The sequence below is a fragment of the Silurus meridionalis genome, chromosome 8, assembly GCF_014805685.1.
Source record: "Silurus meridionalis isolate SWU-2019-XX chromosome 8, ASM1480568v1, whole genome shotgun sequence".
Lineage (NCBI taxonomy): Eukaryota > Metazoa > Chordata > Actinopteri > Siluriformes > Siluridae > Silurus > Silurus meridionalis.
The window spans coordinates 27,513,082-27,524,378 of NC_060891.1; the positions used below are offsets into that span (position 1 = coordinate 27,513,082).

At 43.0% G+C, this 11,297-nt stretch overlaps 1 protein-coding gene across 2 annotated transcripts in view; it reads left to right on the forward strand.

Moving 5' to 3' along the window:
- The first annotated feature begins 621 nt into the window (after positions 1-621).
- LOC124390442 (serine protease HTRA1A-like) overlaps positions 622-11,297 on the forward strand; it is a 31,758-nt gene continuing 21,082 nt past the window's right edge. The window contains exons 1-2 of one of the 2 annotated variants that reach the window (XM_046856379.1): positions 622-1,230; positions 6,339-6,438. In XM_046856379.1, coding sequence (XP_046712335.1) covers positions 741-1,230; positions 6,339-6,438 — 590 coding nt within the window. In that variant the 5' untranslated portion in view covers positions 622-740. The remainder of the gene's footprint in view (positions 1,231-6,338; positions 6,439-11,297) is intronic. The other variant, XM_046856378.1, reaches the window with a different exon arrangement.

The window sequence follows — 11,297 nt, forward strand, 5'->3', positions numbered from 1 at the left end:
TTGTACATCTCAGGTTTGCAGACATAGAAGTTTGTAGACCCCAGGTTTGCTAAAGATGGAGGTTGTATACCTCAGGTTTGCAGAAGTAGGAATTTTAGACCTTAAGCTTTAAGAGGAAGAGTTTCTAGATCTACGGTATCCAGAAGAATTAGTTTGTATATCTCAGGTTTGCGGATGTAGAAGTTTGTAGACTTTAAGTTTGCTGAAGAAGATTGTAGACCTCAGCTTTGCCAAATAGGAGATTTAGACCGTAGGTTTGCAGAAGAAGAGTTTCTAGATCTTAGGTTCTCAGAATAAGGAGATTGTAGACCTCAAGTTTGCAGTAGATGGAACCTGTTGTTCCTCAAGTTTGCAGAGTTTTGGGGTTTAGGTTTGCAGAAGAAGATTATGGACCTGAAATATGCAGAAGAAGGAGTTTTTACATTTAAGAAGAAGGAGCCTGTAGACCATCTGTTTGCAGTAGGAGGAACCTGTAGAACCTCAGGTCTCCAGGAGAACTCGCTTGTTGTATTTTGTTGTATCACAGTAACATGTGGTTCAGTTTGATTGTTTGGTCATGTGGTGTGTTCGGTGCGCTCTGATTGGTCAGTGAAGATTAAAGGGGCGGGATCAGGCAGAGAACGTACACTGACCGAACAAATTCCTGTTCTTCTGTTCACTCCACAGTGTGTGTGCGTGCGGAAGTGTGTGTGAGCGTTTGAGTGTGTGTGTGTGGGAGAGAGTGTGAAAGTGTGTGTGAGATGGAGTGTCTCGCGCTGCGTCCCGTGCTGCTGTGTCTGTTCTCGGTCGCCCTGGCGTCCTCGGCGAGCGCGCGGATCGGCAAGCGCGCGCTCGTCGGCGCGTGTCCCGCGCGCTGCGACAAGTCCCGGTGCCCCGCGCTGTCCACGCGCTGCGCCACGGAGCTGGCGCTGGACGCGTGCGGCTGCTGCGCTGTGTGCGCGTCCGGAGAGGGCGAGGCGTGCGCGGGGAGCGCGAGGCGGCTCGGCGACCCGGTGTGCGCGCGAGGGCTGCGGTGCGTCGAGTCGTCCTCACCATCATCTCCATCATCGACAGTCGGGCTCCGGCGGAGATCCCGAACCGCGGTGTGCGCGTGCGCGAGCGACGAACCGGTGTGCGGCAGCGACGGATTCTCGTACCGGAGCGCGTGCGCGCTGAAGCGGGCCGGCGAGCGCGCGCTGGAGCTTCAGCAGACCCCCGTGCTGCTGGTGCACAAGGGACCTTGCGGAGAAGGTAGTGCGTGCGTGTGTGTGCTTGTGTGTGTGCTTGTGTGTGTGTGTGTGTGTGTGTGTGTGTCTTTTTTGTGTGAAGAAAACTTTAAGGATAGATTGATTTTATATATATAAGTTTTTGGGTTCTTCTACTTCTTTCATGAAGGTTCTTTGGAGAACCGAACCAGAATGCAGTAGATACATGGTTAAGGAGAACCTTGAAGCATTTACACATGTGTACTCTGACAATTCAGGTTCTCTGTCTGATTTTCTGTGTGTGTGTGTGTGTGTGTGTGTGTGTGTGTGTGTGTGTGTGTGTCTTTTTGTACATGTTCAATTTCTGTCTTGTAAAGGAATTTCTGGTTCTATGTGATGCTGTGGCTTTCCTTCACTCTACCCATCTCTCTTTCTCTCTCCCTTTCTTTTCCTCTCTCCCCCTCTTTCTCTCCCTCCGTACGCCTCACCACCCTTCCTGTCCTTCACTATAAGATCCCACGTTCAAAACACGACCTGGGTGTGAGATCTAATACTGATTAGTTCTATAATCACACAGGGGGGGGGGCGACTTCCAGTTCACTGAGCAGGTTAGAGATGGAGTGAGAGTGTGATAGAAAGGGAAAGAAAAAGAAGGTGGAGGACTGGGTAGAGAAGGAAAGATTGAGATAAAGTCGACTGTGAAGAGAGAGAGAAATTGTGATGGGTGGACTGAGAGAATGATGAGCAGAAATAGAGAGAGAGAGAGACAGAAAGAAAAATAGACAGCATTCATAACAAAGGTATGAATAGATGGAGAAGCAGGAGAGGGAGACAGATAGGGAGTGGAAGAGAGTCAGACGGATAAAGAGAGATAAAGGGAGTGAGACAGTCAGGAGAGACAGTGATACACATTAAAGAGAGAAATGAGGAGACATAACAGAAAATGAGAGAGAGGAAGAAAAATAGACATGGAGGGCCACAAATTAGACAGATGAGAAGAATGAGAGAGAGAGAAAGAGAGAGAGAGAGTGTGTGTGAGAGAGAGAGAGAGAGAGAGAGAGAGAGTGGGAAAGGGAGATGGGGAATGAGAGAGAGAGAGAGAGAGAGAGAGATATAGAGAGTGAGAGAGTGAGAGAGGAGATGGGAAGAGAGAGAGAGAGAGGAGAGAGTGAGAGAGGGAGATGGGAAGAGAGAGAGAGAGTGAGAGAGGAAGAGGAAGAGAGAGAGAGAGAGTATGTGTGTGTGTGAGAGAGAGAGAGAGAGAGAGAGAGAGAGAGAGAGAGAGAGAGAGAGAGAAGAGATTGTAAGATAATGAGTTTAACACTGAGCCTCGTTTCTGTTACAGTGAAAAGTCTGAGTGAAGAAGATCCTGAACTCCAGAACTTCTTTTTCTCTGCACTCGTTCTCACAGTAATGTTCTACAGTTTGCATGTTTTTTTCCACCACAAAAGTACAGGTTCCAAAACGCCGCTGGTCTGAGAGTGAAACATGGTGATGTCATGGGTTTGGGAGTTATTTTCATGAGTTATTTTCAGAAGAGCCACGGAACTAAAATGAGAACGTTGCAAAATAAAAAGGAAAGAAGATCTAAATACTGCTTCAACAAATCAGGCCAAGAACCAGAAACATCTACAAGGTCCTACACAAAATAGATACAGGTTCTGGTTCTTGTGTTTTGATTTTCTTCTGCTTAGACTCCTCTCTGAAAGGAACAAAATTCTGTCTGAGGTTGAAGATGTCTTCAGTTTTGTGAGCATGTGGAACCATCTCTGGTTTCTTCTACACTTCTACATAGAACATATAATGGTTCTAATCACGAGGATGGTGGCTGAATAGCACAGAGAGCTTCCTGATAAAAGATGGCTCCTTGTAGCTACACAGAGTTCAGATATCTTCATGTTTTGTTGTAGGATTCTTCATGGAACATTTCGCTTCTTCTAAACATTCTTCTATAAGAGAAACACTTTAATTTAAAGTTCTACAGAGATCATTTAAAGGTGCTCCTGAAGAGCCAATTGGATGGACAAAAGTGTATAAGATGTCTTTGTATGCAGGAGCATGAAATTCTCCCTTCGCTTAACTAGGAGACTACCTCCAGCATGACGATGCTCCATGAAGATCTGCTTTACATGGTTTGGAGTGGAAGATCTCCTGCTGTAGAGCTCCAACCCTATTGAACATGATGAATATGAATGCTGACTGCACCCCAGACCTCCTCACCTTCTTACCTACACCTGACTTTACTAACACACTTGTGACTGAATGGATCTCCACAAATCCCCACAAAATCTAGTGGAACATCTTCCCAGAAGAAAGGAGCTCATTATAACAGCCGAACGGGGACTAAATATAGAACGGGATGCTCAGAAAAAACACACCATATCATCTAATGGTTGGGTGTCCACAGACAGAATGTTATCGGAGATGGTTCCAAGGAGAAGTACTAATTAAAGATCTGTGTGAACGTGTGCTTCTCTGATCACCAGACCAATTCTGTGTAATAATCATCTCTGTGGTTCTTCTTTTGGAGGAACCTGCAGTATATGTTCTAACAGATATATGACCTGGTTTATATATAGACCTGAAACAGGGTGGTTTCCTGTGAGGTGTGATTATAAGAAGAAGAACTTCATGAAGAACCCTTGATTCTCCAAAGAACAGTTTAAAACCTTTACATAATTACTGCAAAATATGATGTCATGTCTCATGAAAGTTCCACATCTGAGGATGCAATGATTTTTGGGTTCCCCTTTTACTACTTCTTCTCATGAAAGTTCTGAACAAGAACATTTTTGGGCTCCAGAACGTTCCATGAGGGACTGTAGATACATACAGGTTTCTTCTGGCCACATCCGTCTGTCATTCCTCTGTTTATTCTCTCAGTTTAAAACCAAACCATTCACAGCTCATTTCATCTCTCACTGCACACTTACTCCTGGCTGCTGTGCACTTTTTCCCCCGTGATCCTCTGTAATTAGACAACAGCACCGGGAAACTACAGATCAGCGAGCACTCACACACACACACACACACACACACGTAATAATACAAATCACACACACACAACAGAACAACAGTGTAAACACGATGACACTCGCGCTGGTTTTCACGAATGTTTATGAGCAGTGATAATAAGCAGTTAGTGCGGTTTGTTTTAGACGCAACAACACACACACACACACACACACACACACACACACACACTTCACTTTCTGATAATTAGCACAAATTACAGGAGAAGAAGGTAAGAACGTTTCCAGACACGCCTGAGTGGAGCGCAATAAGTGTGTGTACAACAACGAGAAAAGAGAGCAAATGTAGACAGAGAAACAGTGAGACAGAGGGGAAAAAACGAAATAAAATAAACTTTATACACCCCTGAGTATATCACTTATTCACTCCTTATACACTCCTCCACTCCCTCATTCACACCTCCACTCATTCACTTCTCCACTCCCTCATTCACTCCTCCACTCTCTCATTCACTCCTCCACTCACTTATTCACTCCTCCACTCATTCACTCCTCCACTCCCTTATTCACTCCTCCACTCTCTCATTCACTCCTCCACTCACTTATTCACTCCTCCACTCATTTATACACTCCTCCACTCTCTCATTCACTCCTCCACTCACTTATTCACTCCTCCACTCATTTATACACTCCTCCTCTCTCTCATTCACTCCTCCACTCACTTATTCACTCCTCCACTCATTTATACACTCCTCCACTCTCTCATTCACTCCTCCACTCACTTATTCACTCCTCCACTCATTTATACACTCCTCCACTCACTTATTCACTCCTCCACTCTCTTATTCACACCTCCACTCATTCACTCCTCCACTCATTCACTCCTCCACTCACTCATTCACTCCTCCACTCTCTCATTCACACCTCCACTCATTCACTCCTCCACTCATTCACCTCCACTCATTCACTTCTCCACACCCTCATTCACTCCTCCACTCTCTCAATCACTTCACCACTCCCTTATTCACTCCTCCACTCTCTCATTCACTCCTCCACTCACTTAATCACTCCTCCACTCATTTATACACTCCTCCACTCACTTATTCACTCCTCCACTCTCTTATTCACCTCCACTCTCTTATTCACTCCTCCACTCACTTATTCACTCCTCCACTCTCTTATTCACTCCTCCACACTTTCATACACTCCTCCACTCACTTATTCACTCCTCCATTTACTTATTCACTCCTCCACTCACTTATTCACTCCTCCACTCCCTTATTCACTCCTCCACTCACCTATTCACTCCTCCACTCTCTTATTCACTCCTCCACTCTCTTATTCACTCCTCCACTCACTTATTTACTCCTTCACTTCCTTATTCACTCCTTTACTCTCTAATTCACTCCTCCACTCCCTCATACACTCCTCTACTCTCTTATACACTCCCCCACTCCCTTTTTCACTCCTCCACTCCTACTCCAGGTTTGACACAAAGTTACAGTGTGCAGTCGAAGAGGTTGTGGCTTCGCCACGCCAAACTAACCAAAGGCGCTGCAGTATCGTTAAAAATCATTAAAGAGCCAGAAGGATCCTGACACCCCGTTTTCACAGCATCTATTTATACTGAAAACCAAGATCAAGCTTTTTTGCTCTTATAAATTCTCTTATACAATCCTACATTCTCTTGTACACTCCTTTATAGACCCCTACACTCTATTACACACACACCTACACTCCCTTTTACACTCCTTTTTCACATTCTCACACTCCATTTCTTTATATCTATACTTAACTACACTGTTTTTCATTCCCATACAGACACCTACATACTTCTACACGTCCTCACACAGGCATGCCAAGTCCCCTATTATCATTACTCACACGTTCCTTGTTTTGCCAGAACACTAACATGAACATTTCAATGTAAATGTTTTGAGATTCTTTTTTGTTTGTTTTATTTCTTGGTTCTCTTTTTTTATTTTATTTTTTTAACTAAACCTTAACTGCAGTCTTTCTGAAATGGGTGTAAATAAAGAGACATTAAATGACCAGTCTGATGTTTTGCACTTTTTTCTATTTAGATGATGTCATTGTAAGTTTCAGAGGGTTGAATTATGTGTGTGTGTGTGTGTGTGTGTGTGTGTGTGTGTGTGTGTGTGTGTGTGATTCTGTCTTGCAGTTTCGGAGAAACCAACAAGTCTGAGATATAAATACAACTTCATCGCCGACGTGGTGGAGAAAATCGCACCCGCTGTCGTTCATATTGAACTCTTTCGCAAGTAAGTGTGTGTATGTGTGTGTTGGTTTAGTGTAACACCCAATTGGAGTTGCTGTTAAAAGGTGTGTACACCAACAAGCCTGAAAGATCAGGGATAGAATATAAGATTGTGTGTTTAAATCTGGCTAATGCCACAGCCGTTTGTCTCTGGGTGCTGAGAGAATAATGTTTGCGATGCTTCAACTTCTGTTGAGTCAATCTCAGTGATATTAGCCGATTTATCTGGACAATTGTAACTGGAATCAAAGCAACAATATGTACAGCAGTCCCCTGACACTTCATGTTATATATTAGTGTTTGTGTAAATGCACTGGAAATTATTGATCTTATCTCCACGTGACCTGAAGAGGTTTATTATCACCTGACACCCTCAATATTAGAGTTCCACAGGGATGGGTTCTTAGACCATTTTTGTTCTATTTGTTATACTAAAGCTGTATTTGAATATAACTGTTTATCAGGGAATGTAAGATTCAGCACTTCATTTCAGATCTAGAGATAATACCGCAACAACAGTGATTTGGAATCGGGAAAGAAGAGTCTGTGTGGGAGTTGTGACAGTGTAAAGAGATTAGAGAGAGATGAGATACACTGTTTAATCCGCTGTGGTTAATGTATGAGTTTAACCTCCTGAGTGTTGTGATCTTTCGCGTTTCGTGTCAGTGTCCTAACTGCAGATGTGAAAAACTGATCTGCAGAACAAAGAACCACGAACACGTTCGGGGTAAGAACAGAGAAGCTGGAGTATAACGTCATGTGCATTACATACATATAATTATTAGTATATGTGCTATACTTTTATTATTTAGAATGTGACCAATTATTTATATGTAGATTGTTTTCTCCTCATTAAACCTTTTCTCAGTCACGTTCTCTCGGCGCCACTGCTGCTACGTGAATATGACGTATCACAACACTACGGAGACGTGGCGTGTCCTGAGATTTGCATAGAATACAGATTAACATGGCAGAGGCAGAGCTGTAACAGGAAGACACATTTTCATGTTTATTTTTTGTTTTTTTGCACTGCAAAGGCGTGTATGTGAAGGGGACCATGCGTTAGAAGTCAGAAGGCACTTAAGCAAATAGATGATTTGATATCTGTCTGAAATAAAGAAATAAAAACAAAATATCTGTAACATATTGAATTGTAGAGCATCAGAAATATTTCCATTTTGAATTGTATTGAGTTGAATTGAATGAAAATTGTCACGCACTGTATCGTAACAGTGGGGAATCTTTTGTATCGTATCGTTTACTATGCGAATTTCATCGGCCGTCAGTTATGGAGATGCACATCCCTACTGTTCATGATTCCATTTACATTTATGGCATTTAGCAGACACCCTTATCCTGAGCGGTCACATTTGATAATTAGGCCTTAACTCAGGGTTTCTGTGAGGTTTCAAAAAGTCTAAAAATGAGTGTCTTAAACACTAATTTAAAGTTAAAGTGTCTTAAACTGGCTGTTTTAGGTTTTCTGGTGATCATGAACACCAACTCATTCAAATGCTTCAGCAGCACTTAAGAATGTTTTTTTGTTTAGTTTTGTTTTCATGTAGATCTTTCTTCCGCTAGTCCAAATATAATTTGCTGTATTACAAATTAGACCAACATCCAACAGCCAGTCAGCTTCCTGTTACTGGCTATTGGTTTTGTTTCCAAAATGCTTAAAAATCTTCTTCTTTCGACTTCTTCTATTAGGGGGCGCCACAGCGGATCATCCGTCTCCATACCCCTGTCCTCTACATCTGCCTCTTTCAAACCAACTACCTGCATGTCTTCCCTCAACACATCCATAAACCTCCTCCTTGGTCTTCCTCTTTTCCTCCTTCCTGGTGTCTCCATCCTCAGCATTCTCCTACTGATATACCCCATGTCCCTTCAAACCATCTCAATCCCACTTCCCTCACATTGTCTCCAAAACGTCCTACATGCGCTGTCCTTCTAATAAACTCATGTCTAATCCTGTCCATCGTTGTCACTCCTAACGAACATCTCAACATCTTCAGCTCTGCTACCTCCTGCTCCACCTCCTGTCTTTTACTCAATGCCAATGTCTCGAATCCATACAACATCTCAGGTCTCACCACAGTCCTATAAACTTTCCCTTTCACTCTCACAGATACTCTTCTATCACAAATCACTCCTGCTATCACTCTTCTCCACCCAATCCACCCTGCCTGCACTCTTTTTTTCTCTTCTCTAACATACTCTCCATTACTTTGCACTGTTGACCCCAGGTACCTAAACTCCTCCACCTTTTCTCCCCGCAACTGCACCACTTCCCTTCTCTCCGGTGCCCCCCTGCACCTCTCCAGGGTCTTCTCAATCTGCTCCCCACTCTTACCACAAATCACAATATCATCCACAAACATCATAGACCACAGAGACTCCTGTCTGACCTCGTCCTTCAACCTGTCCATCACCACTGCAAACAGGAAAGGGCTCAGAGCAGATCCTTGATGCAGTCCAACCTCCACCTTGAACCAGTCTGTCGTTCCTACTGCACACTTCACTGCTGTCACACTGCCCTCATACATGCCCTGCACCACCCTCACATACTTCTCTGACACACCAGACTTCCTCATACAATACCACAACTCCTCACTCCACCCTGTCGTACACTTTCTCTAAATCTACAAACACACAATGCAACTCCTTCTGACCTTCTCTATACTTCTCCATCAACATTCTCAAAGCAAAATGCCTCCTGCTGTTAGATTTATAACAGTCAGTTACACAAATCTCCAGTCCAGTTGCATTAACCATCAGATTCTGGACAGTAAGAGATTGATGAGACTGAACTATCAGGTGACTTGGAAAGGCTCCATATTGACTCACTGCAGACTCTCGCTGGTGTCCCACAAGGCACGATGTGTAGCTCTCTTCCAATTTCCATCTAAACCCTCTGCGTCAGTGAAGTTATATCTGTACATGACTCATCTTTTCCTTTCTGTTTCCATTTAAGCTCACGGCTGCTTAGACTAATCTTGAACTACATTCAATCAAAACAGAGTTGCTGTACATCCTTGGTAATGTAAAGGGTCATGCTCCTGTGATCTCCCTGGAGAACTTTTAGATTGCAGCATGTGTACTCTTGCTCAGCCTACAGGTCCAGGCCCAGAGGGATTATTGAATGTAGCGTCAAAAGGGCGAGAAGAGTTCACCATCAAAAGGAGTGTAAAGTTCTAAGGAGAGTTCACTATGTAGTAAGGTCCAGAATTCCAGAAAGGTTTAATACTATATAAAGTAATGTCTAGAAGAACTAATTATAAACCAGTGTCCAAAGCTTAAGAAGAATCTAATAACAAACGTGTAAAGGACTAAAGGGAGTTCACTACCATGCAAGGCCCAAAGTCCAGAAGAGTTCCATAGTATGTAGATTCCAAAGGTCCAGAAGAACTACTTAAAGGCCAAAGATTCAGATGAGTTTATAACAATATAAAGGTCTAAGAAGAGTTGACAGCTAAGTAGAATCCAAAGCTCGAAAGGGGTTCACCAACAAAAAGGGTGTAAAGGTCTAAGGGAACAATTTATTATCAAGTAAAGCTCAAACACTCAAAAGCATTTACACATTTAGCAGATGCCAAAACAAGAAAGAATGTTGATTCTACCATTTGGATGCCAGTAGATGGTGGACGCACGATGCCTTCCATGTAGTGCCAAAAACTCTCAGATGATTTCACTACCAGATAAAGGTCTAACAGACCAAAGAGGATTCAAAGTACAAAAGGAACGTGCAGGACCACTTAAGCTGGACCACTGTTTCCCCTTCAGCTAAGGATCTCCGTGTGATATGAGATGACACGACAAATCCTTCTATCACATCACACTAACCATGCGATTCTGCAGACTTCTTTTACACAACACCAGAAGAACTTTTGAACCACTTTTCAATTTCATGTCTTAATCGTTCCCAGATTTGACTCTATTTTTGTTGCTGATCTCCATTTAAATGTTCTTTCATAAATCTTTCAGTAAATCGTTTACTTGCCTGGTTCATAACCCTCCTGAAGTTTTCTCAGTGTGTGTGATAGAGGTCTGGATTCCTGTTGCAGCAATAAGCAATTATACTTACAGACCACAAATTTGTGAACCACATTCATTATTTACTCTGGTCTACGAACACACCCACCTACAAGTTGACTGAAGATGTAATCCTTCTCCCAGGCCTCAACATGTTTCTAGTGCTACATGTTGCTTTTTCTGGGTGATGGTTTCTAGAGTTTCAACTAGTTTTAGGTGTGTTCATTCATGCCAAGAAATATGATCCTGGTCCATGGTCATACCCTTCTGCATGCTGTTTGAGATCTTTAAATTTATGGTTCATGGTGTGTCCTTTTCGCAGGCCAAATACATGATCCTAGTGCTAGATGTTACAGCTTCTGGATCCTGTTTCCTTGTTCTTCAACTTTGTTTTCCAGTGTGTTCTCTCAGGCCTTCTGAATTCTGATTACTCGTTTTTCTTTTTACTTTATGGTTTATGTGTACTCTCAGACCAAAAAACATGATCCATTGACATGCCCACCTGCATGCTGACTCAGATTTTTAACTTTAACTTTATGGTTTGTAGTGTTTCCCTCTCTCAGACCCAAACATGATCCCAGATGTCACTGCTTCTGGATCCTAGTCTTAGCTCTTTAAATTTGTGGTTTACAGTGTGTCCTCGAGAGCCAAAAAACATTATAGTGCTAGATGTTTTAGTTTCTGGATCCTAGTTTCCAGATCTTTAACTATGGTTTCCAGTGTGTCCTTTCAGGCCAAAAGATGGAATCTAAGTGCTACATGTTGCTGCTTCTGGATCCTAGTTCCTGGATCTTCAACCTTATGTTTTCTAGTGTTCCCTCAGGCCAAGAA